We start from the raw sequence: 24,917 nt of genomic DNA, 5'->3' as shown, positions 1-24,917 counted from the left end.
GGAGACAAGAAAGTCAAATTGAAAAAAGGGAAAAGAAAATCATGTCAAAACAGTGGAATTAGTAAAACATACAGGGGCATTGAGAAAAAAAAAACCAAGAAAGGTAAAAAAATAGAAAGCAGTCAAAAATTTCGAAATAGTTAAATTAGTCAAAACACTAAAATGAGCTAGAAAATAAATTACTCAAATAACACGCAGATTAAAAGAACAAAAAATCATGAAAATGAAAATTGCAAAATAATTCAAAATATCTGAGGAGTGAAAAGTCTTTTGAATGCTACAAAGTGGAACAGGGAGGTAATAGTCAAAAGACCAAACGACTTCAAAAAAAAACAAAAGTGTCTTAAATATCAAAAAGTTTAGGAGGCCAAACAAGTCGAAAATGTTGATATAGTTAGAAAATAAAAAAAATCAGAAGAGGCAAAGAGGCAAAAAAGTTAGTAAAAAATAGATAGATAGATAAAAGATACCAAGAAGTGATAAAAACTCAAATTTACTTTCAAAAGTTGAAAAGCCAGTACACGTAATAACCATAACCTCGAATAGTCAAATATGAATATATAAAATATATCAAAACAAGTTCCAAAACAAAAAAAAGAAAATGAGTTAAAATGGCAATACCAGGCCAGATGAGGTAAACATTTCAAAAAAGAAGTTACAAAATAAATAAAATACGGGCTAGCGAAGTCAAAACATCAACGAGCAAGACATAAACCTGCGGGGGCCTGGTGTGGCTGGTAACGTCTCCGCCAACCACGCTCGACGCCTGGGTTCGAATCCCACCGCCGACATAGGTGTCGATGGTTGTGAGGTGGCGTGATCCACTCACAACCAACCCAACTGGTCTAGATTCAATCCTAGCCGACACCGGGAGATTTTCTGAGGCGAAAAATCTCTGGGATCACGCCTTCTATCGCATGAGGAAGTAAAGCCGTTGGCGCGGGTCCGTTAATAAACGGGTCGTGTGTTAGGGTCCTGGGTGTGGAGTCGCCTCCCTGGGCGTCGGTGATTGGCCACAACAGTGGCGGAACTAGACCGACGGAAAATAAGCGAGAATAAAAAAAAAAAGATATAAACCTCAAGAGATTCAGAAGAAAATAAAAGCAATAGATAAATTCAAAAAATAAGAGCAAATTAAATCAAGAAGCGAAATAAGTAAAAAATATTTTAGTTTACTTTGAAAAGCTGAAGCACCAGAAAACTAACTAATCAAAAATCGAATAATTCAAAAAAATTATGCAAAAAATAACAAAACGAGAAACAATAAAAAAGTCAAAAGGAAAAAAAAAACAAGTCATAAAAGATTAACAAAAAAATCTAAATACGTTATAAAATAAAACAATTCAAAAACGGAAAAATATTACAACATGGCAAAAAAATTTAAGCAATGAAAACGATTACAAGAAACCAATGTGACTAAACTTGACTCAGAACAACCGAAAAAGTTGTTGAACTCGAAGTAAAAAAACCAAAGAAGTTATAAAAGGCAAACAAGATGAGAACCCTAAAATTGTCTAGCAAACAAAGAGGCCAGAACGGCAAGAGATAAAGATGTCAATAAATAACGGAAGTCAGAAGAGGTAAAAACCTGAAAAAAATAAAAAGTTGCGGAATAAAATAATTGAAAAACTTAAAAACAGTCAGACAGAGTATAAAAGTCATAAGAGTCAAAGGGATCATAAAATTTTTAAAAGTAAAAGTAAATATAGTCAAACAAGTAAAACAAGTAAAGAAATTGCAATAAAAAAAACAAGAAATCGAAACAGTCAACTATGTCAAATAGCACAAAAACTCAACACAGTTGAGTGGGTTAGAAAATTGAATTTGAAACAACAACAGAAATTATCAAGGACATCGGAAAAATAAAAAAATGAAATAAATCAAAAAAATTAAGCTTTCAAAAGTCTAAGAGGTCAAGAGTCAAGAAGCTAAAATTTTTGATATTTCAATAAGTTGAAGAAAGAGGTAAAAGTCGAAATATCAAAGAAGTTTAAAAAAACAAAAGGCTCAGAAAATTAAAAGAGCTCTGCTAAATTGTCTGAAAGTGGAATACTCAAAAAATAAATCAAAAGCAGCAAAAATAAAAAAAAAACAATAATTGAAATACTAAGAAGCAATAAAAGGTATTGAAAAACTAAAACGCCAAATAATCAAAAAATCAATGACAAAAGTGTCAACAATTAATATGCAAAAAATACAGAAATAAGAAAAGTTAAAATACAAAATGTAAAACAGGTCATAAGAGACAAACAAAAATTTCAAAATGTCAAAATATCTCAAAAGCTAGAAATGGCAACCTAATTGAACAATACTTATAAATAAGAACAGTCAAACAATTAAAATAAGTCAAAATAAAAACCTTTTATTTCAGTTAAAACAGCCGAAAAAGTAGTAGAAATCAAAGAGATCAAAAAACGCAAAGGAAGGTACAAATTTCAAAATTGGGTATAAATCAAAAAGTCCAAAACGACAACAGGTCAAAGAGTCCAGAAAATAAAATCAGGCCAAAGAAGGAAAAAGTTTCAAAATAGTTAAAAAATTAAAAAATAAAAACCTCGAGAAGTTAAACCATAATCAAACAAGGTAAAAACGATGAGAAATTCACAGGAAAATAAATAAAAAAGATGGATTTAATACGTAGAAGTAAATAAACGGAAGAAGTGCAATAAATAAAAAATAATAAAGCTTACTTTGAAGTTATTAATACGACATAACCAAGTTGGAAAAACGAAGATAAATATGCAATTTATATCAAAAAAAGAAAAGTAAAGACAAAAAAATTAAAAAAAAAACAAGTCGTAGGAGAAAAAAAGGAAAAAAATATGTATGTTTAAAATCCAGCAATATAAATATTCTAACAAGACAAAATAATATTAACAACAATAAGTATAAAAAAATGAGTCAGCACAGTCGAAAATTATGTGAAAATTAGAAAGGTAAAGAAGTCAAAGAGAATGAAACAAGTGAGGCCAAAAAGGCAAACAAGTTAGGTACTCTGAAAATGTCTCGTAAACAGAGAGTCCAACAGGGCAAGAGGCAAAAAAAACAAATAAGAAAATAAAGTCAAAGAAGGTAAACAAAACAAAGCAAAAATAAAACTGGTGAAATTGTAAAATATCAAATAAGAAATAAAAGCCAAAAAAAATATAAAAAAAGGAAATCAAACAAATTAGAATAAGTGAGTGAAACTTAAGCCAAGGAGAGAAATGAGTCAAAAAATAAGTGACAAAGCTTCTAAGTTATATATATATATATATATATATATATATATATATATATATATATATATATATATATATATATATATATATATATATATATATATATATATATATATATATATATATATATATATATATATATATATATATATATATATATATATATATATATATATTTAAGAATGGTCAAGTATTCAGATCAAAAAAGAAAACAGGAACAATAAAAACAAAGGTAATAAAACAAAAATTATCAGGTCGATATAGTCAAAAAATTACGAAAGTTAGAACAATTAAAAAATTTTAAAAACGAAACAGGCAAAATAGTCCAAAATTATCTAGGAAACTAACAATCAAAGAGGGCTCACCGGCAAAAACCACAAAAGTTAAAACGTCATAATGAAAAACAAATCATTAAAGACAAAAGAGTTAAAGACTTTGGAAATGCTAATGAAATTTACCAAATGTTATAACAAGGCAAAAAACGAGAACAACAACAACAAGCAAACAAAAAAAATATAAGTCAACAGTTGAAGTAGTAATAAAATTCTAAGAGGTCAAAAAAACAAACGAGGCTCAAAAGGCAAACAAGCTGCAAATTTCGCAATTATTAAGAAAACATCAAGTCCGAAACGATCAAGGAAACAAAATCAATAGAGTAAATAAGGTCAAGCTTTAGCTTAGCTTGACTGACTGCACATATCAATGGTTGCACTCCGTGATTGATCCGAATCAGTAAAATTGCCTTTGTTATTTGGAGACCGTGTTAACCTCTGCATCTCCACAATCGTCACAGTAAGGTGGTTTTTGTTAGAAGGGAAGGGCTCTTGGATCTGGATTCACTTTGATAAGTGATGCGATCATACATATTACTCCTAGCCGTCTCTATTTAGCTATTTTCGTAAATAAGGTCACAGGAGAAAAATTTAAAAAGATACAAAATAAAATAATTCGAAGTCAACAAAATCGATTTAGGCATAAAGGTAAAAAAAAAGAAATCAAGCAGGTTAGAGTAAATTGGGTCAGGAAGAGAAATAACTGAAAAATTATTGAAGTAAGTTTGAAAATTAGCAATGCCTCAAAGCCAAATAATCAATCCAAAAGTCTGAAATAAATATGTTAAAAATATCGAAGTTTCAATTTCAAAATGTAAAAATAAAGTAGAACAAGTCTTATGAAAGATGAAAAAAATGAAAAAAATACGCTGGCCAACACAGGTGCTCAAACTGGAAAAAGGAAAGATTATAGATTTTCAACGATTCCTTTGAATTTTGGTGCCATTAGCCGCCAGAATTTTTCAGAGATTTGAGTGCGTTTTTTTTTTTTCATTAGAATAACGTTGAAGTGACAAATCTGACATGCAATTATCATGCGACACTTTGAAACGAGTTGACGCTTTTTGACATTGGCACCAAATTTCACAGGAAGGGTTAAAAAATAATATAATCATTGTAGGGCAACTAGTTTGAGCTTCAGGGCAGTTTTTGTTCGTTTTTGGAACAAATGCAAAAGGCAAAAAAATGCCAAAACAGTAGAAGAAGTCAAAGACTACAAAAGCGTAAAAAAAAACAAAGAGGTAAAATGGCAAACAAGTTGAATACTTCAAAATTAGAAAGCAGAACAGTCAAAAACAGCGAGAGGCAAAACAGTCTGAAGAATGAATGGATTCTAAGAAGGTAAAAATTTTAACGAAACATTACTTAATCATTATCAAAAATAAATCCAGATAAAAATACCAAAACAGCAAATCTGAATCGCAAAAAAACAGTAAAGCAAATATGGAGAAATAAATTTTAACAAGAAGAAAGATAAATCAAGGAAGTCAAAAATGTACAAAAATTTTCAAACATTCCAATATGTCAGAGAAATCAAATAAGGCAAAATACTCGAATTAAAATATTCAAATTGAATAAAAATGTCGGAACAATAAAAACAATTACAAACAAAATTGTCATTGAGGTCAGAAAAATCGAAAAGTCATGAAATTTAGAGTTGCTTAAGGGGGGACCCTACTCTGGAAAGTTGAAAAACTATGAATTTTCGTGATTTTTTTTTTCGGATGTTTAGAGAAAGGTGAGGTGTTCGGGCATTTCGGCTATGGATTAAGGTATATTTGAAGATGTATTTTGTGTACCGTGGGTGCAAATATAGTGAGTATTACGCTATTGGCAGTGTTTTTCTCGAAACCATGTTTTTTCAACTGGTGGTAAATTTTTCTCAGAATCTACTGAACCGATTTTGCTGAATTTTTTTTTAACATGTAAAAATGGATTATCGAACTTGTTACGTAGCCGTTTTTTGATATCTGAGTTTTTCAATGTTTTATGATTTTTTAATAGTGATTTTTCATGAAAAAAAAAACAATTTTTTTACTAAAATGGCAGCCATTCTGGCAATTTTTGGAATTTTCAGAAACGGCTACGAAAAAAGATAGATAATATGTTTCTATATACTGAAAAAAAATTTCAGCCCGATCGGTCTACTAGAAGCTGAGAAAAACTTACCACCAGTTAGGTACTGGTTTAGAGAGAGCATCCACGTTCCCAGCTGCCAACAGTGTAATACTCACTATATTTACATTCACGACATGGAAAATACATCTTCAAATATACCTTAATCAATAGCCAAAATAGCCAAACACTTCACTTTATTCTAGACAGCCAAAAAAAAATATGAAAATTCATGATTTTTCGACCTTCTAGAGTAGGGTCCCCCCTTAATCAAAGACAAAAAATGAAAATAAATTTAAAAATTTCGAAAAAATCAGGGCAATCATACAGTTATAATTTCGAGAAAAGTAAAAAGAGTGCGAAAGACAAAGAAGCAAAAAATTTTAAACGTCGTATGAGAGTTAATAATTGGCGAAGACTGAATAAATAGAAAACAGAGTAGAATTAGTCTAACAGCGAAAACACCAACAAAACTTAAAATATAATCAGATTTGGGAAAAAGGCTAAAAAACAGGCAGTATGTAAAGTGAATACAGTCGAAAAATTGTCAGGGATAATAAATTTGAATAAATTCAAAAGTTCTAAAAGAAACAAATATATAAAAAAAAACAATTGAGGTTCTTTCAAAAAGGAAAAAAAGAGGTGAAATGGTCGTAACAAGCAAGAGTCAAAAATAACAGATATGAAATAAGTTAGAAAATTCAACAAGTGTAACAAATTGAAAAAAAAAATGGTCAAAAAGTGGATAAAAAAACTAATTATAAATTGAACACCATCCAGACTCGATACAGAATGTATTACTCGTTTCGTGATCGCAAAGCAAGCAATCAGAATTCATTCAATTCCCCATCGTATAAGACGCTAACTGCGTTTAAGATCTGCCATTTTTGATCGACTCTCAAGACAATAAGCTAAACATTTCTAATTATTTAACGCTTGCGGATTAACGTCGTGAAACATTATACCTAAAGCCGGTTTCAATCTGTATCTGACACAGAGCAACTACCAGAACAATGCACCGCGACCCTCACCCGCGGAAGAATCTTCCGAAATGAAAACAGTTGCTCCCCGTTGGCTGGCACCGACTGCTCTTATTCTAGGTACCCACTATAAACTGCACCTCAGAACACTATTTCCTGGAACGAAAATGCAATTAGAATTATGTTAAGCTTATTTATTTCACCTCCAGCTACTAATTGCAGTTTTATTGCACTCTGCACCCACAGAAGTTGCACGGAAGGTGGGACATCGCGGAAGATCGGCCCGGTTCCGTGTGGAGCATCCGAAAGATAAGCGTGACCGGCAAGGAACATTAACGCGCAGAGTTTATACTAATGGAGGAAACGTGAATTACATTTTAATGAAACCCTCAAATGACTGTGCATTGATGGATGACCGGGTACGATTAACAAATCCCTGAAAGGGAAAACCAGATACCATAAACGGATGTGACCGGTTTTTTTTACGTTGAGATGGAGCTTATTACGACGAACGGAAACAGATGATTATTTCGCCAAAAAACTCCAGAAGTGGAATAACTTCACCGGGAAATGAGTTAGCAGAACTGGGATGGCAACCCGCCGACGATGAGAAGTAGTTTTTTCCCTGCCCCGGGGCAGGTGGGACGCCCAAAGCGGTAAAAATACGCCTCTATCGCGTAATTGAAAGACCGCCTCTTGTGGATGCCGATGATGATAGCGAGTCCCCGTGAAATGGCCGGATGTGGGAAAATTATGTCCTCCTACCACATCTCTGCCAGCCTACAGCCGTTTCTTTCCTAGTCGCAGCAGCCGGCAGATATTCAATGAAATGTGGGTTAACGTGTGGATTGTTCAGTGTTCAGCGAGAGCGGAAGGAGAGACGAAAAAATATATATCGGCTCTAGGGTTTACCGTTGTTGAATTTAGTTCTCGTTCGTTATTCCCTGTGGCTTACTGCGCCTAGTGCTGTCTACTGGAATGTGGGTCAATTGAGATGAAAAAAAAAACTCGAAGGTAGGTATGTAATACTGTATATTACCGAGCAGTAACGCATGATTAAGTCTTTCATGGTTCAACTCAACCCTACTGGAAGATGCCAATTGGCTTTTTACGCTTTTTAGGGTCGATCGAGGTTATTATGTTGCATTGCTATATATATTGAGGCGGTGTATACAAGATTTTAGATGGCTTTAAAAACTTATTCATTCTGTGATGATACTTCAGACTACTGTTTTTCCATTTGTAATCGATGCGTGTGTTTACCCCTGAAGTATTATATCCTATTATTTTTCATACATGTTTTTCAAGGTACTAATTCCTACAAGCCATCGACTCACCTTTCATAGCAAAAACTCAGCAACGTCATCTATTTCGGCAAAATCCCATATCACGCATCGGCAACAGCAGAAGCCGCATCGAAATGGTTGTAGATGGAAATATATCTACAGATTGAAATCAAAACGCAATAAAAGGCTTCTGTTTCGTCGTGCCTGTCGGGATTGAGTGGCGACTGCCGGCAAGCACGCAACAAGACAGACATCGGCAAAACGTTGCAAGCCGTAGCCCAACAAATAGCACATCTGTATACTGCTCGGCACATGTTGAATTTTTATTGCTGAACAAATAACCTGAAAATTGTTGATACGGTTTGGCATTCGGCATTGATGTATTTTTAGAATTTTTCGCCAGCGTTTCCGAAATCGTTGTTCTGTTCATCAGGTTTTCAATTGTTTAGAGAAATGTTTCCGACGTTTAACTGTTTTTTAAACATGATTTCCCGGCACAATAGAACACGTATCAACAATGATTTGTTTCAGTTGTTGAGTTTTTTGAGAACCTAACTTGAAAAAGGCTGTTCGCCATTGTAATATACCTAACCTTTTAATCAAAGTGTGGTGACTAAGTATTGCTTGACAAATCTGCGGTATCGCAAAGCTAATGGTTCTTGGGGGCCGTTTGCTAGAGTAACTTGAGATTCACACGACAGTCATCGATTTCAGTATAACGAGCGCAAGCAAGCGACGACGTCATTATAAGCCACGACTTTCGCAAATGTTGTTAATTTCCCATATGATTATATTCTGCTTTGCTAACGCAGTTCTTCAGCAAGTTACAGGAGTTGGGAAAATCACATTTACCAATGGTGTGTCGCTTGATTAAAATACCTCAAAAACCACATACTGCACAGCGTTCGAGATGTCAGCCGTGCTCGTGTCTTTTACTAATCAACGAACTCAAGGGAACAGCTGCCTATCAATGCATCGATGTTAGAAGATTTAGCAACCAACAAGCAAATTGTATGTGATTAGTAATAACTTGGATAACTTTCATGTATGACAGCACATTTCAACAGTGCAGATATTGCAAGGTAGGAAAGTTTCATCAAAACTTCAACGTTGTCTTAAGCTGGCTTCCATTCCCTGCGCGCAGACATCAGGCTTTAATCAATTTCTTTTGGCACTGCTGCACTGTAACACGTTTTGCTGAGAATCTAATTAGCACATGGTTCTGGAAAAGTTTTCCCATCGTCGACGACGGCGACGCTGACGACGGCACGAGAAAAAGTTTTCGTTTTTCGGAAGAAATCTTTAAGGTACCGACTTCCGTCATGTATCGATCAGTGCGTTTCGTGCGGCGGGCGAGGTTCCTAATCGATCAAAATCAGCGGCGGGGTCTTAAATTGGGCCGATGAGGGATTCGTGAAGCAGCGTGACGATAGCCTGTCAACGCGGGCGTGCTGCCTGTCAGCCGTTGCTCCGGTGGATGGTTTTGCTGCATAATAAACATCGCTCATCATGATTGAATTTGGTTAGTTAAGTGAAAGCGGTGAAGTTTCGGCTTCCTTGTTCCCAACAAGATAAACAACAGAAAAAAACTTTTTCTACTTATGATAATTGATTGAATGATAGCTTTTTATGGAGTTGTTTCCTGCGGACAAGTAAAGGTGGTAAACTGTTCGCAGCACATTTTGCAGGCCCCCAGCGATGAAGCGAGACTGATTACAACTGATGGTCTAGTTCTTCAATTAAACATCAATTTTTCACGCTAGGTTGAATGAGTCGAAATAAAACAGGTTCCCGTGGCTTTGTGGTTAGCGATGTCGATCGGCTAGCTCTCCCCACACGGTTGTGATTTCGGGTTCGATTCCCGATCCGGTCGAGGATCTTTTCGAGCAGGAAATTTTCTCGACTCAGCACAGACAGACAGACAGACAGACAGACAGACAGACAGACAGACAGACAGACAGACAGACAGACAGACAGACAGACAGACAGACAGACAGACAGACAGACAGACAGACAGACAGACAGACAGACAGACAGACAGACAGACAGACAGACAGACAGACAGACAGACAGACAGACAGACAGACAGACAGACAGACAGACAGACAGACAGACAGACAGACAGACAGACAGACAGACAGACAGACAGACAGACAGACAGACAGACAGACAGACAGACAGACAGACAGACAGACAGACAGACAGACAGACAGACAGACAGACAGACAGACAGACAGACAGACAGACAGACAGACAGACAGACAGACAGACAGACAGACAGACAGACAGACAGACAGACAGACAGACAGACAGACAGACAGACAGACAGACAGACAGACAGACAGACAGACAGACAGACAGACAGACAGACAGACAGACAGACAGACAGACAGACAGACAGACAGACAGACAGACAGACAGACAGACAGACAGACAGACAGACAGACAGACAGACAGACAGACAGACAGACAGACAGACAGACAGACAGACAGACAGACAGACAGACAGACAGACAGACAGACAGACAGACAGACAGACAGACAGACAGACAGACAGACAGACAGACAGACAGACAGACAGACAGACAGACAGACAGACAGACAGACAGACAGACAGACAGACAGACAGACAGACAGACAGACAGACAGACAGACAGACAGACAGACAGACAGACAGACAGACAGACAGACAGACAGACAGACAGACAGACAGACAGACAGACAGACAGACAGACAGACAGACAGACAGACAGACAGACAGACAGACAGACAGACAGACAGACAGACAGACAGACAGACAGACAGACAGACAGACAGACAGACAGACAGACAGACAGACAGACAGACAGACAGACAGACAGACAGACAGACAGACAGACAGACAGACAGACAGACAGACAGACAGACAGACAGACAGACAGACAGACAGACAGACAGACAGACAGACAGACAGACAGACAGACAGACAGACAGACAGACAGACAGACAGACAGACAGACAGACAGACAGACAGACAGACAGACAGACAGACAGACAGACAGACAGACAGACAGACAGACAGACAGACAGACAGACAGACAGACAGACAGACAGACAGACAGACAGACAGACAGACAGACAGACAGACAGACAGACAGACAGACAGACAGACAGACAGACAGACAGACAGACAGACAGACAGACAGACAGACAGACAGACAGACAGACAGACAGACAGACAGACAGACAGACAGACAGACAGACAGACAGACAGACAGACAGACAGACAGACAGACAGACAGACAGACAGACAGACAGACAGACAGACAGACAGACAGACAGACAGACAGACAGACAGACAGACAGACAGACAGACAGACAGACAGACAGACAGACAGACAGACAGACAGACAGACAGACAGACAGACAGACAGACAGACAGACAGACAGACAGACAGACAGACAGACAGACAGACAGACAGACAGACAGACAGACAGACAGACAGACAGACAGACAGACAGACAGACAGACAGACAGACAGACAGACAGACAGACAGACAGACAGACAGACAGACAGACAGACAGACAGACAGACAGACAGACAGACAGACAGACAGACAGACAGACAGACAGACAGACAGACAGACAGACAGACAGACAGACAGACAGACAGACAGACAGACAGACAGACAGACAGACAGACAGACAGACAGACAGACAGACAGACTATTTTGAAGTCTCGAAGGAAAAGTTTTGCGAAAAAATCTTTACAACCTCCTTTATTAGACGAACAGACGATCTGCTGCGGGAGCATCCATAAATGACGTAGCATTCGAAGGGTTTAAATTTTGTGACGTAATATGACGGCTATATAACAAGTTAGATTATCCATTTTTGCCCGCTATAACTAAACTATAGCATAGAATTTTTTTTTAAATTAAATACATGGAATATAGCCGATTTTTATGGTCACCTTATTTCGGAGCTGGTCCACTTAACAACCCAACGGGTTTGATTGTTTTCAACATAGATGCATCCCTGCAATTTTGAGCACAATTGAAGCACTTTGCGTGACCAACTTCGAAATAGGGTGACCATAAAATACGACTGTGTTCGATGTATTTAATTTAAAAAAAATTCATAACTTTTGAACCAGTTGATTGCTTTACGATCTTTTTGGGTAAAATTAAAGGTAATTACGTCTAGTTATAAGAAAAAATACAAAAAAATAAATCTGGGTGCTTGTCGTCTTCTATTTAAATTGAATTTACTTAAATTTAAAAAATAACATATCTCTAAAAGTTCCTCCATTTAAAGAGTCGAGTATGCCCTTCAAAATGAGACCAAGAGATATTTTTTATGTTTGCCCCAAAATGAATGACATACAAATGAAAAACGCATATTTTTTGATGAAAAATAATAATAACTTTGAGTAAAATCAGGATATTGACGATGTCGACGTTGCGAATTGTTTCTCTTAAACAGCTCTAAAAGTCGTTCAAAGACAGTTTTGAGATGAAACTTGAAATAAAAAAGTTAGAGCGTGAAATATGTTTCTCAATATAAATCGGTTGTTTTCAAAGATAGAGAAAAACTTTATTTACAAAGTAACCTAAAATTAATGGAGCTTTAACATTGTAGAACAAATTTTTCTTCTATCTACAAAGATAAAAAAGTTAGCAACTTGATTGCATCGAAAATGTTCGTCACCCTAATTTTTGATAATTTTTCAATGAGCGCTTAATCATATGTCATTGTCACAAAATATCAAAAAATTGGTCGCAGTGACGAAAATACCCAACACGGAAAAAAAAAATAATCATATGTAACTACTTTGTGGAAGAAAGTTTTTCTCTAAAATGTTGCTATAGAGCTCTAGACCCAAATTTCCCCCTAAATTTGATTTCTGGACCATTGTGCAGTGGTCTAAACTCGAAAAATCGTGATCGTTTTAGATTTGACTGTGAAATATTGATTTTATGTACCCAGTGTCTTCAGCAATTTTATTCCATATAACAAGTCCTTTCTTTTGGCGTTTTCGGTTTTTTTGATCAATCCTTCTTGTAGTTAGATATAAAAATTACTTCTTCTAATTTTCAAAATACCGGATTGCTTCCTTCAGCAAAATTGTAGAAAAATCTATAAGAAAAAGAATTGCAGAACACTGTAATCTTCTATCTGTACGTCTGATATGACAAAATAGAGTTTTACGACGAACACTCCTCAAAATTAGTTTTTTGTCCATAACTTTTTCTGTAATCATCAAAACAATTCAAAATGTTCTAACATTTTGTTCATTTTGCTAAACCTCGTATTTTTGTAGAATATATTGGTTTGATGTTTTTATTTGTTGTAAAGATATTTCTAGTTTTTTGCTTAAAATAGCCATATTTTGAATCCATATTTCTCCGAAGGTTGCAAATAGCAGCAAACCAGACTATATGCATTTGAAAGTTTGTCAAAAGAACTGCAATACTTAAAAGAGTTCACCAGTTTCAAGTAGTATGCAACAGAGTACTGAATGAAAGGAAAACACCCCTCAAAATTAGTTTTTCGTCCACAACTTTTACTGTAATCGTCGAAACAATTCAAGATGTTTTAAGATTTTGTTCATTCTGCTAAACTTCGCATTTTTGTAGAATCTACTGGTTCAATATGTTCATTTGTTGTAAAGATAGTTCTAGTTTTTTCCTGAAAATAGCCATATTTTGAGTCCATATTTTCTTCTATATTTTTTACAATGTGATAAACCAATAAGATGAAGACTCATATGAAAAGTGTAACCAATACGCCCCTGTAACCTTTCGCAAAGATGATTCTAGAACGGGATGTTATGCGTTACATCATTAATAGATGCTCCTCTAAGTAACATCTTTCGATTACACAAACGCCTGCTAGGATACCATTAAGCCAGCAGCAATTTATGTAGAAGCGCTTTCGTGCGTAGACAAGTTCCAAAATCTTGCAATTTTAAAAATGCTGTATCTCTGGAACACTATATTTTGTTGATAAGTGATTACTATGTAAAATCGTCTGCTAAATACATTGGCGTGGTCGAAATCAAAATCGAAGGGGGGGTATTTCGAGGAAATTGCAAATTAAGTTTTGGATCGGAAAAAATGCAATTTTGGCAACAATGCAGAAAAAATTTACCTCGTAGTTCGATTCTACATCTAAAACCCTTCGAAATGATATGTCAATATCACCTGTAGCTCTTCAGGGTCCCGAGATATCTGCAAATTAAAAAGGTGTTTCGCTAAATTCGCAAAAAGTGGAGGCAGTCCCTTTGGACGAGGGGTCCACCAATCGGTACAACACTTTACATTTATAAGTTTCGGCCCAAAATACATCGATTCACAAATTTTAGTCGAAATCGGAGATAGTCGATGCATTTCTTGGGACACTTGTCATGGAATGACCCATATATAAAAAACAGTTAAATTACCTCCAGTCATACAAAAGAAATGTTACTTCAAGGGGTTAAGCTATGAACGTCTAATATTATAATTTGTTGCGAAGGGAGAAAGTATGTGAAATTGTAAAGAATTCCGTATATCCGGGTGTTATTATCTGGATATCCGGATATCCCACTATTCGATCATCCTTATCCGAATAGTATTAGTTTACCTCTCCGCTACACGAATAGATATAGCCGGTTAAAAGACCTTTCACTAGACATTATCATTGCTTCTCCCTCTATCTCGTGGACAAGCGTGGTTATTTGCGTACCCTCTACCTTTCTCTACATGAAGTCTCGAGCATTTTTTCTCCCACAACTGTTATACACAGAGCGAAGGCCTAGTGTGGTTGGTAACGTCTCCGTCAACCACGCTCGACGCCTGGGTTCGAATCCCACCGCCGACATAGGTGTCGATGGTTGTGAGGTGGCGTGATCCACTCACAACCAACCCAACTGGTCTAGATTCAATCCTAGCCAACACCGGGAGATTTTCTGAGGCGAAAAATCTCTGGGATCACGCCTTCCATCGCATGAGGAAGTAAAGCCGTTGGCGCCGGTCCGTTAATAAACGGGTCGTGAGTTAGGGTCCTGGGTGTGGAGTCGCCTCCCTGGGCGTCGGTGATTGGCCACAACAGTGGCGGAACTAGACCGACGGAAAATAAGCGAGAATAAAAAAAAAACTGTTATACATCGCGATTGCTCCAAAATAATTTTAAAACTGTAAATACAGCAAAAAAAAGAAAATTATCGAAATTGTACTGTTCAAGAAAGAACTGCTAAACTCCAGCGCTCATCAATACAACTACACCACACGTGCCTGTCAAAACCAAAATAACAAACAAACTCGCTCCAAATTGTAAAACTCAGTGCAGTTATCAATGACATCAACAACGGTATGCTTTCATACTAGTAATTTCACAATCTTTTTCGCTGCAATTCGTATGTAAACAGTAGTGAATGATCTGAAACTGGATGCAGCTGACAGTAAACAATAATAAATCACGCGATCATCTTTCACTCAAAGCCATCTCCAAACCGATTTCCGAACAACTGGCTGATTAAGGAAACAACAACATCGCGCGGCTGTCGCGGCTAACCACTTAAACCATTTAGTATCAATTGAGCGCTCGTTGTGAGATCATGGCTGCCGTCCGCTTATTGCCGATCGGTTCGTTGTTCTTCTTTGCGACAGCAGCACAACTGGTCCTCGGTGCTGTTGTTCCGTGTGACGAATCGGCGGCACCCAGTGTTGGTAGTGTACCGAAATGGCAACCCCGTAATCCGGAGCAAACCCTGTATGCGTACGTGCGCTGCCTGAACGATTCGTCCGCTAGTGTTGAGATGAAAACTCGCTGGGTTCGCTGGCAACCGGACGATTCACCCGAAAGCCAGTGTTACGTAGAATGTGTCAGCGAAGAGTTGCGGTTGTTTGACGTGAAGGAGCGCCGTTTTCGGCCGGAGAGGTTTATCGAGCAAGCGGAAGCCTACTACAGTGCCGATCCCGATAAACTTCAAGCTTTGAAGCAGGATGCTGATCCAATGCTAGCTGGAGAACTAGAGGAAGTTTCCTGTCAATCAGTGTTCTATAAATATGCTGAATTTTACAGCAAACATTCGGAAACTATTCTTCGGATGTTCCATGGGCACTACAAGGACATTGGAGTAACGTACGAACGACTTGGGGGCCAGGTGAAACAGATTGGTCAAACTTTTGTGGATTATTGCGAGAAATATCTCCACCACAAATGGGACATTAACGATAGTTGTCCATCGGCTACGCTGCTGGACTGCATTCTACGCGGTTTTCGGTGGATCACCGAGGAAAATGAACTAAATGTAAGTCAAGCACTTTGCAAATTTCATTTCCTACTGGTGCTAATATTAAACTCGGTCGCTATCAATTCGTCGTAGGTCAACGAAGTTCGTCGTGACTATAGCATGGCAGGCTACGGAGGGGATGCAGATCTGTGTGAATCATCACCGGCTGACGCTCGGGAGCTGTATCACTGCTTGCGTGATAAAGGCGCCGAGAAGCTGGGCCAAGTGATAAGGGAACGCAACCAGCGGACGGCACGCTACTTTGATGTAGCGTCCCAGGAGGAACCGTGGAAGTCGGCGGTGGAGTTCGCAAACAATCTCGTTTAGCGCGCGTTTGGAATTCGTCAACAATGACTTCACCGTGGAGGCAAGTCAATCTGCTGATGGCTAGAGTAGTACATAGAAGCATTGCAGAGATGCAATCGTCCGGAAGGTTTAACTTGATTATTGACTATGCTGTAGTAATGCTATTTTTATACAAATTTTATACGTTAATTCTATTGAGAATCAATTTGATTGGATAATTGAAGTTCAATGCATGAAATAGATTGATTTAACTTTACACCTACAAATAATCGTTTTTACCCACCAAGTAAGTATATTTAGTGGTGTTGTGAAGCAATTCAACAACATTATAGATTTTACAGCAGTAAGCAAAAGAATTTTCACATAGAAAAAGCGCGAAAAGTTTACACAGAACAACCCCAAAACTTAACACTCGCCTTCCGATTGCTTTGAATTGAATCCTTTCACCGGGCCAAACCATTCACGGTCGTTTTCGAAACCGGAAGATGCGAGGGGCAAAAAGTGTTTGCCCGGGTTGGTGTTCTATTCTCCGGGGAGCATTTGCCTTCCCTTCGCTTTCCCTGTCTGTGAAGAGTGAAAGAGAGAGAGACTACAAGTGGTGATCAAATATTAAAATCAATCTTGTGGAAAGGCGAGAAAAATGTACGACGCAAAGAAGCGATGCCAAGCATGTTCGAACGGGGCGATGCTTTCAACCCTCGTTGTGCTGTGCGCTCAATCATATCACGATTATTTCGAGAATTCACTCTGCTCACACCGATCACAGTGGAGTGTTATGTTTCGCAAAACCAAAGGATATGTCTGTGTTTATTGCAAAATACAAAAGCACCGGTTTGCTTGCTGTTCGTACCAGAGTGTTGATCTCAAGGTCTACCGATAGTGAAGCTACGCTGCTGTAAAATCTGAAGCACATCAAAAAAACGAATCCTGACAATCACCTGCTATCGAGCAAGAAATAAAACGGGGTTTCACTGCAGATTTACAGATGGATAGCACCGTTATCGCTTCCGACTGGCCGATACAAATGGATTGAATTTGTTCTGGTTGTGAGCTGCTTCTAGGTGCCAAAGAATGTTTTTTACTACCACCAGGTTGTGGCGTTATTTTTAATAGTTTTAGATTTTCTTATCAATAAATCCCCAACCCTATTAAAAAATTGATAAAAGTACGAAAGCTGACGTTTTAAATAGCTGGAAATTAGTTCACAATCGAATGACGAGGTCAAGAAGTTGAAAATGAAAGAGTCATAAAGTCGACAAGCTATTAAATTAGTAAGAGGTAATAAATTTTAAATATTCAAAATTGAAAATTTAAAAAGTCATGTATCTTAAAAGTCGAAGAGTTTTTTCTTCTCTGAGTAGATTCATCACTGCGACCAGAGACATTTGATCTATTGTGATACTGCCAGGTGTTTTCTGTATTCCGCACTTCATATTATTGGCCAGTATCACTATTGAAGTAAATGATACACTTTTCATTTATATCCGTGCTTGTGTGCGAGAGTTTACCATTTCGTTTCAAGCTTACTGCTCTACCGAGCCTCTTTCTATCCTACCAATATCGCCAAATTTTAATTCCCTGGAATGAGACTTCATCTGAAGTTCCTCTCTGGCCAGGTTTATTCTGAGAGGGACTTATTATGTCAAAAAGAGGAGCCTTATAAACCTCATCCCCCTTGCCAATATCGCCAATTACAATTCCCAGGAGAGGATAAATTTTCCTATGATCAGTTTTATTATAAGAAGCACTTATTTTGACAAGAGGAAGGAGTCTTATTATTCGTTCCTCCAGCCAAGATCGTGCCATAATCACAATTCCGTGAAGAGAACTATCTATTATTCGCTACTCAGACCAGTTTAATCATAAGAGAGAATTATTTTTGTTAGGATGAAAGTCAGCAGGGATACTATAGAATTCAGTTAAAGTCCTTTGACAACCAAAATGGCCTGATTCTACTAAGATTCGAACCCACGACCACCCGCTATCAAAGCGGACTCTGTAACCTTGCGGCTCCGAAGCTCTCAAGTCACAGAGTAAAAACAGTCAAAAAGTTTGGAAGCATTAAAGAAAAAAAATCAAAAAGCTGTCATATGTTTGCTTTTGGGAAAACATCCTTTAAGTCTCTTAAGACCTCACTACGAGCATCGAACTTTTTCCCCATTCTGTGCTCTAAGGAATATTTTTTCGCTTTTGTCGACTATTTGTCAACACAGGTTTGACTTAGAGCTGCGAATATATGGAATATTATATCTTTTCAAACCTTCCTGCGAATGTTTATGCACCTGGCTAAGCTGAAAATGCGTAAAATCTTCAGAGACTTGAATTAAGTAGCCCTGTAAGCAAACGTAGAAGCGATGAACCCGGCGAGCACTCACTCTGTGGCCTTCTGCCGCACTTTTGCGCTCGCTAGCAACACAGAATGTACAAAATGGTTGAAATACTATATTCTTTCATATTTTTCTGTTTGAGCTCCAGGGCGAAACCCAATGTAACCAAAGCAGCAAAAAAAAGGAGAACTTAAAAAGATAACAGTCGAACAATGTTGAACAATCTAAATGCAAAATAGTAAATAAGTCAAAAAATTTACAAAACAAAGGGGCCTGCAAAGATCAAAAAAGTCTAAGGATCCAACCCAATCAAAAATCAAGAAGTCGAAAGGTAAAAAAACTGCAAGATAAAATAGTAGAAAATTAAAACATCGAGTAGTCTGAATGTCACAAACTCAAAAAGCCATAAAAGCAAAAAGTCATTAGACATTAGAAGGTCATAAACTCAAAAGGTCTGAAAGGTCAAAACAGCTAAAACAAAGAAATCAAAAATTGAAACCATTAAAAAGTTAAACAGTCAAAAAGAAGAAAATTTGAAAGTCAAAGAGACAAAAACTAAAATGTGAAACAGCAATAAAGTCGTAGTGTCAAAAAGTCACAGAGACAAAAACTAAACAGTAAAAGAGTATAATAATCCAAAATATGTCAGAGATTCCAAAAATCACAGAGTATAAACTTCCAAACATTTCCAATAAAAATCGAATACATCTAAAGTAAATAAACAAAAGAGTCTAGAAATCAAACATTCGATACCTCAAAAAATCAAAATGAAATGAAATGCAGATGAGAAAAAGTTTAGGAAAAACTACCAATCCAAGAGCCAAAAAGTATGAAAATCTGAAAGAAAAAGTAATGAAAAAGGAAGTTGTTGAATTTATTCGACAGAAAAGTGAAAAAACGCAGAAGTTAAGCTGTCTAAAAATCAACAAAACGAACAGCCAAAAAAGAGAAACAGTTAAGAAAATCAAACCTATACATATAAAAATGAAGCTCCGCCTGTGTGCTCATTTGGCTGATCCATGTGAGCTTGAACATGACTGAACCGCTTGCTGGTGTTTTTGGATCTCTTCTGGAAGGCAGGGCTCCCATACAAATGAAATACAAATTCTTACATAACTCGAGAATAAATCAATTATATGAAACCAAATTTGTTATGTGGAGGTTTTTGGGAACAAAAAATATTTCTTTGGAGGTTCGATACCCCTTCCTGCTCCCATTCTGACAAGACACAATTTCTGGCATAACTCGAGATCACCGAAATATCAAGTGAAAAGAACCAAATTAGACAAAAGGAGGTTTTTGGTCGTTCGAATGTTTTATGGTCGTTCGAAACCCTCCTTTTACTGAGGGCTTTCATACAAATGAAACACAAATTTCTACAATACTCAAGAACTGACAAATGGGACTAAATTTGAAACGTGATGGTTTTAGAGTACAAGAAACGTTTCTATGATGGTATGGCACCCCTCTCAACTTTACAGGGAGGAGGGGTGATGGTTCCACACAAATAAGCCACAAATAAAACACACAGAGTTTTAATCTTTTTTTTTTTTTAAAACAGGCGAAAACGGTCGAATATCTTCCCATATCGTTATTTCCGGAATTAAAATGATGCCTAGAGGCCAGAAATTGATTTTACATTTTATTTTGAAGTTTTGGATGATGACATTCACTCTAAGAGAACAAACCGACTGAATACCACCAAAATGGTATTTTCCTTAATCGGGATGATGCAAAGAAGCCTAAAATTAACCCTGGACACCATTTTGATTTCTAGGATGGTGACTTCAGGTTTTCGGAAAACAGCACAAACTGACAGAATACAATCTAATAGGGGCCATCCACATACCACGTGGACAGCTTGGGGGGAGGGGTTGTGTAATGTCCACGGTCCTTACAAAAAAAAAAAAGAATTTATATGGACATTTGTCCACGGTGGGGGGAGGGGGGGGGTTCATAATCGTTAAAAATCTGTCCACGTGGTATGTGGATGGCCCCATTTGGGTATTCCAGAACCAGAATGATGCCCACAGTCCATAAATTGTCCATATGTACGAGATGACGACTTCCGCTTTCTGACAAGTAACTTCAAAATTCCCATGCCTTTAATGTTATAAATTAATTTTAAAGAAAGAAAAAAATTGGTGGAACGAAGTTTGCCAGATCATCTAGTAGCCAATAAATCCAACAGTTGAAAACTTCAACAAAAAGTCTAAAAATCCAAGTGAAACAAGTCAATGAATCAACGAGTTCAGAAGTCAAAAGTTAAAACTAGAAGTTTCACTATCACAGAGCCAAAAAGCACGTATACAGGCATTATTACCCATACAAACGAGAAAAATTGAAAGTAAATAGGTCAAACAGATTAAATAGTAAAAAATTAAAAAAGTTGAAAATAAAAAGTCTTAACAAGTTAACAAAATGTGAGAAACAGAGTCGAAGAACCGAAAATGAAGAGTAGGACTAAAAATTCAAAACGAGCAAACAACGTTCAAGACCAATAAACAATAACACTCCAAGAAGTGCCAAAAACCAAAAGTAAAAAAAAAACCTAAATTAATCCACCTAGCGGTCAGACCCAGCCTTTCTCATTCAAACTTATTATTTGTAAAAATAGATTTACAGGAACGCTTCAATCCAATAAATGTATATTCACTCTTAAGGTTCTAAAAAATTGATATTGTAATCTATACATATAAAAATGCAGTCTGGTCTGTCTGTCTGTCTGGCTGTCTGATTCATATAGGCTCGAAAACTACCGAACCGATCGACGTGAAAATTTGTATATAGGGGTTTTTGGTGCCGAAAAAGGGGCCTATGATAGTTTGAGACCCCTCCTTCTCCTGGAAAGAAGAGTCCCATACAAATGAAACTCAAATTTCTGGAAATCTCGAGAACTAATCAACTAACTGGAACTAAATTTGGCAGGTAAATATTTTTGGTGGTAAAAAATATGTCCATAATGTTTTGACACCCCTCTTTTTTTAGAAGGGAGGGGTGCCATACAAATGAAACACAGATTCCTGCACATCCTGAGAACTAACCAACTGAATGGAACCAAATTTGGCAGGTGAATATTTTTAGAGGTAACAAATGTGTGCATAATGGTTTGACACCCCTCCCTTTTCTATGAGGGAGGGGTCCCATGCAAATGAAACACAATTTTCGTACAGCTCAAGAACCAATCAAGAAAATACAACCAAATTTGGTTTGAGAATGTTCTTATAGGTAACAGATATGTCCATAATGGTGCGACGCCCCTCACTCTTCTGGAAGCACATGTTTCTGTACAAATTTCTGCACATCTCGCGAACTAAATACCTCCTAAAATGGGTATTTCCGAAGTCATATTGATCTGCTGAAAATGACCAAATACCACCCAATATGAATATATTCAAAATTAGGGCCATGTACAGAAGCCAAAAGCCAAGGATGTTGTCATTTCGATAAAACCAATCATTTCAAACGATTTGTTATTTGACTTTGATCATATCCAGGGCCGAGTCGTCGTGCATTTGCAGACTTCAAACACATCGCAAGGAAGCAATGAATTTGGAACGTTCAAATAGTACAACACCACATATAAATTATTTTGAGGCCATATATATCGATCAAAGCGAGTATAGTTTCAAATAGTCTTTGAATTTCTTTTCTTTCCATAACATTTGAGCCACATATCAAATTGTTATGAAGTTTGTTATTTGTAAGTTCGAGAGATGACTTCTTCGTATGACACTAGTTATGTTCAAATAAGTCATGTAATCTTTGAGATAATAGACTTTCGTTGTATTATTAACAATTTAATACATAACGGTTGCTTAAATTCGATTATAATCAAATAAAATGGGAACGTGTAAGGCAGCCAAATTTTGAAACCACATGTTCAATCATAATTCATCAGTTAACGCTTAACAAGTCCGCTCATCGGATGATACTATTGATCAAATCGGTTGTGTAGTTTCTGAGATAGTAAAGTTTCGTGATTTTCACATTTCGGTACATTACAGACGAGGTTACAGTTCGATTACAGTAAAATTCAATAGGGTGTTATGGGGCAGCTAGACTTTTCTTTTGACACTAATTTTGTGGAAATCGGTTCAGCCATCTCTTAGAAAATTGAGTGAGTCCAAGTAGTCTTCGGAATATGTTCCTTTTCATAGCTGGATTTCAACTAGACCTTCCATTTGACACTGATTTTATGAAAATCGGTCCAGCCATCTCTGAGAAACTTCGAGGCACCAAAAGATACCAGTTGCCGATTATTCTTGTTTACTGGTTAGTCCGTCCAGAATTCCGGACATTTCAGTATTTTACAGTAGCCATGTACTTCTAACAGCCACCAGCATTGACCGGTACTATTTTGTCTTTTTTCCTTTCAGTTGCTAACACCTAGCGTCCGTATGTAACTGGTACGGTTTAGTAATGAAACTGATGAGGTTTGATTGATTGATTTCTTTTGAAGGGACCTCAACCCGTAAACGGTCATTCGTCCCTCTGCTTTGCTTAAGGAGAAACAGTCTCTTATATGGCCCAAACACATACGCTGGATGATGGTGGCTTCTCAAACCTGGCGGTGCCACACGCAGTGATGCCACATTTTCATCTGTATTTTGGAGCTCAAAAAATCTTATCACCTCGGTAAAATTTGAAAAAATCTGTAAAATAAAATCAGCATATGTACTGGAAAAAAAAATGCGATATAGCTTGTTTAACATTTTTTCCGTGATTTTTTCATGCACTCGTTTATGCGTAGCATATGAATATAATAAAACCTCCGACACGCTCCACCGAATTTGAGTTAATTTATGTTTTTCAACTATATAAAAAAGTTTAATTCACAACCCCATGAAAACCAATAAAATCTGTATAAATCTGTATTATTTCCATAAAATCTGTAATCTGTATACACGTCATAAACATACACACACGTTTTATAGCAAGCCACACACCTTATATATTGGGGACACACGCTACAGATATTCACACACGTTATGTGCACACACCCTATATATACATACGCTGGATGATGATTGCTACTCAAACCACCTGGCGGTGCGAGTCTCTTTCAGTTTCGGGTTGTATTCACCCAACAATATCTGAATCGGATTACCGCTGGTGGGGTCCAACTCAGTTCGAAGGGAAGCCGAACTGAAAGATTTAAGAACTGCAGCCAACCACTACCACCGCCGCTGTTGCCCGCTGCTGATCCACTTCGCCTACTGCCATCGGTGTTGATGTTCGCTGCTGTTGCTAGTAAACTGAACTGATGGGGTGAAATGTTCGAACGGTACCTTTATACCAAGGCTTCGTCAGTTAGTTGGAAAGAAGAAGGGGCTAAGTAGCTAATGAAATGACGAGGTACGTAAATAAGCATCGGAAACAGAAAGTGACAACAACAATAACAACAAAGTCAGATCGATTGTATCCGTTAGTGTCGACTGTGCTTGGGAAGAGAGGTAGTGATTGGCTGCGCGGTATGATTTAGACAATCGATATAAATTACCAATTTTTCAATAGTGTATCTAAAACAACTGTTTGTTTTTGTTACATAAATTAAACCGTAAAAGAATTTCTGATCGATTGATGCAAAAACTTCGAAAACCTGATTATAAATGACTGAAAACTAGGCGCTCAAATCCTGACCACTTTTCCTTGGTTTTCCCTGGTTGAATTACTTTAATTACTTAGTTTATCAAATTTAGGTGCCTAACTTCGATATAGACGTTAGTCAACGTCAAAAGGTGTGCATGAGACACGACTGCAAGATTAACGCAGAATTAAGAAAGCCTCTCAAGTCAGTATAAATCTTATATAAGGTAACAAAACACATTTGTTTGGGGACGGTCTAGAGTTGTAAATTTCAGTAACAATTTTTTTTGGCAAAAAAATATTTTCGTATTTTTTTGGTAAATAAAGATGTCGTAAACTAAAACCACCATCGTAATTTTCAAAACAACGCCTGGAGTCATTTTCTGGACTCTAGGCATCAATCTTATTCCAAAAATACGCATATTAGGAGGTATTTGACCATTCTACGTTTTTCCCAACAACTGGAAATAAATAGTGGGGATTGCAAATTGCATCGGGTCTAT

At 37.2% G+C, this 24,917-nt stretch overlaps 1 protein-coding gene across 1 annotated transcript; it reads left to right on the top strand.

Moving 5' to 3' along the window:
- Positions 1–15,472: 15,472 nt before the first annotated feature.
- On the top strand, positions 15,473–16,754 carry LOC129724318 (37 kDa salivary gland allergen Aed a 2-like). Its single transcript, XM_055679077.1, has 2 exons — positions 15,473–16,210; positions 16,286–16,754. The coding sequence occupies exons 1-2, from the start codon at positions 15,515–15,517 to the stop codon at positions 16,517–16,519; spliced, it is 930 nt and encodes a 309-aa protein (XP_055535052.1). The 5' UTR covers positions 15,473–15,514; the 3' UTR covers positions 16,520–16,754.
- Positions 16,755–24,917: the final 8,163 nt, after the last annotated feature.

This window comes from Wyeomyia smithii, chromosome 2, assembly GCF_029784165.1.
Source record: "Wyeomyia smithii strain HCP4-BCI-WySm-NY-G18 chromosome 2, ASM2978416v1, whole genome shotgun sequence".
NCBI lineage: Eukaryota > Metazoa > Arthropoda > Insecta > Diptera > Culicidae > Wyeomyia > Wyeomyia smithii.
This window is presented reverse-complemented; position numbering and strand designations above follow the sequence as displayed.

Coding starts and splice junctions, on each gene's coding strand:
- LOC129724318 (XM_055679077.1), top strand. CDS start 15,515: ATGGCTGCCGTCCGCTTATTGCCGATCGGTTCGTTGTTCTTCTTTGCG. Junction 16,211..16,285: donor CCGAGGAAAATGAACTAAAT/GTAAGTCAAGCA, acceptor AATTCGTCGTAG/GTCAACGAAGTTCGTCGTGA.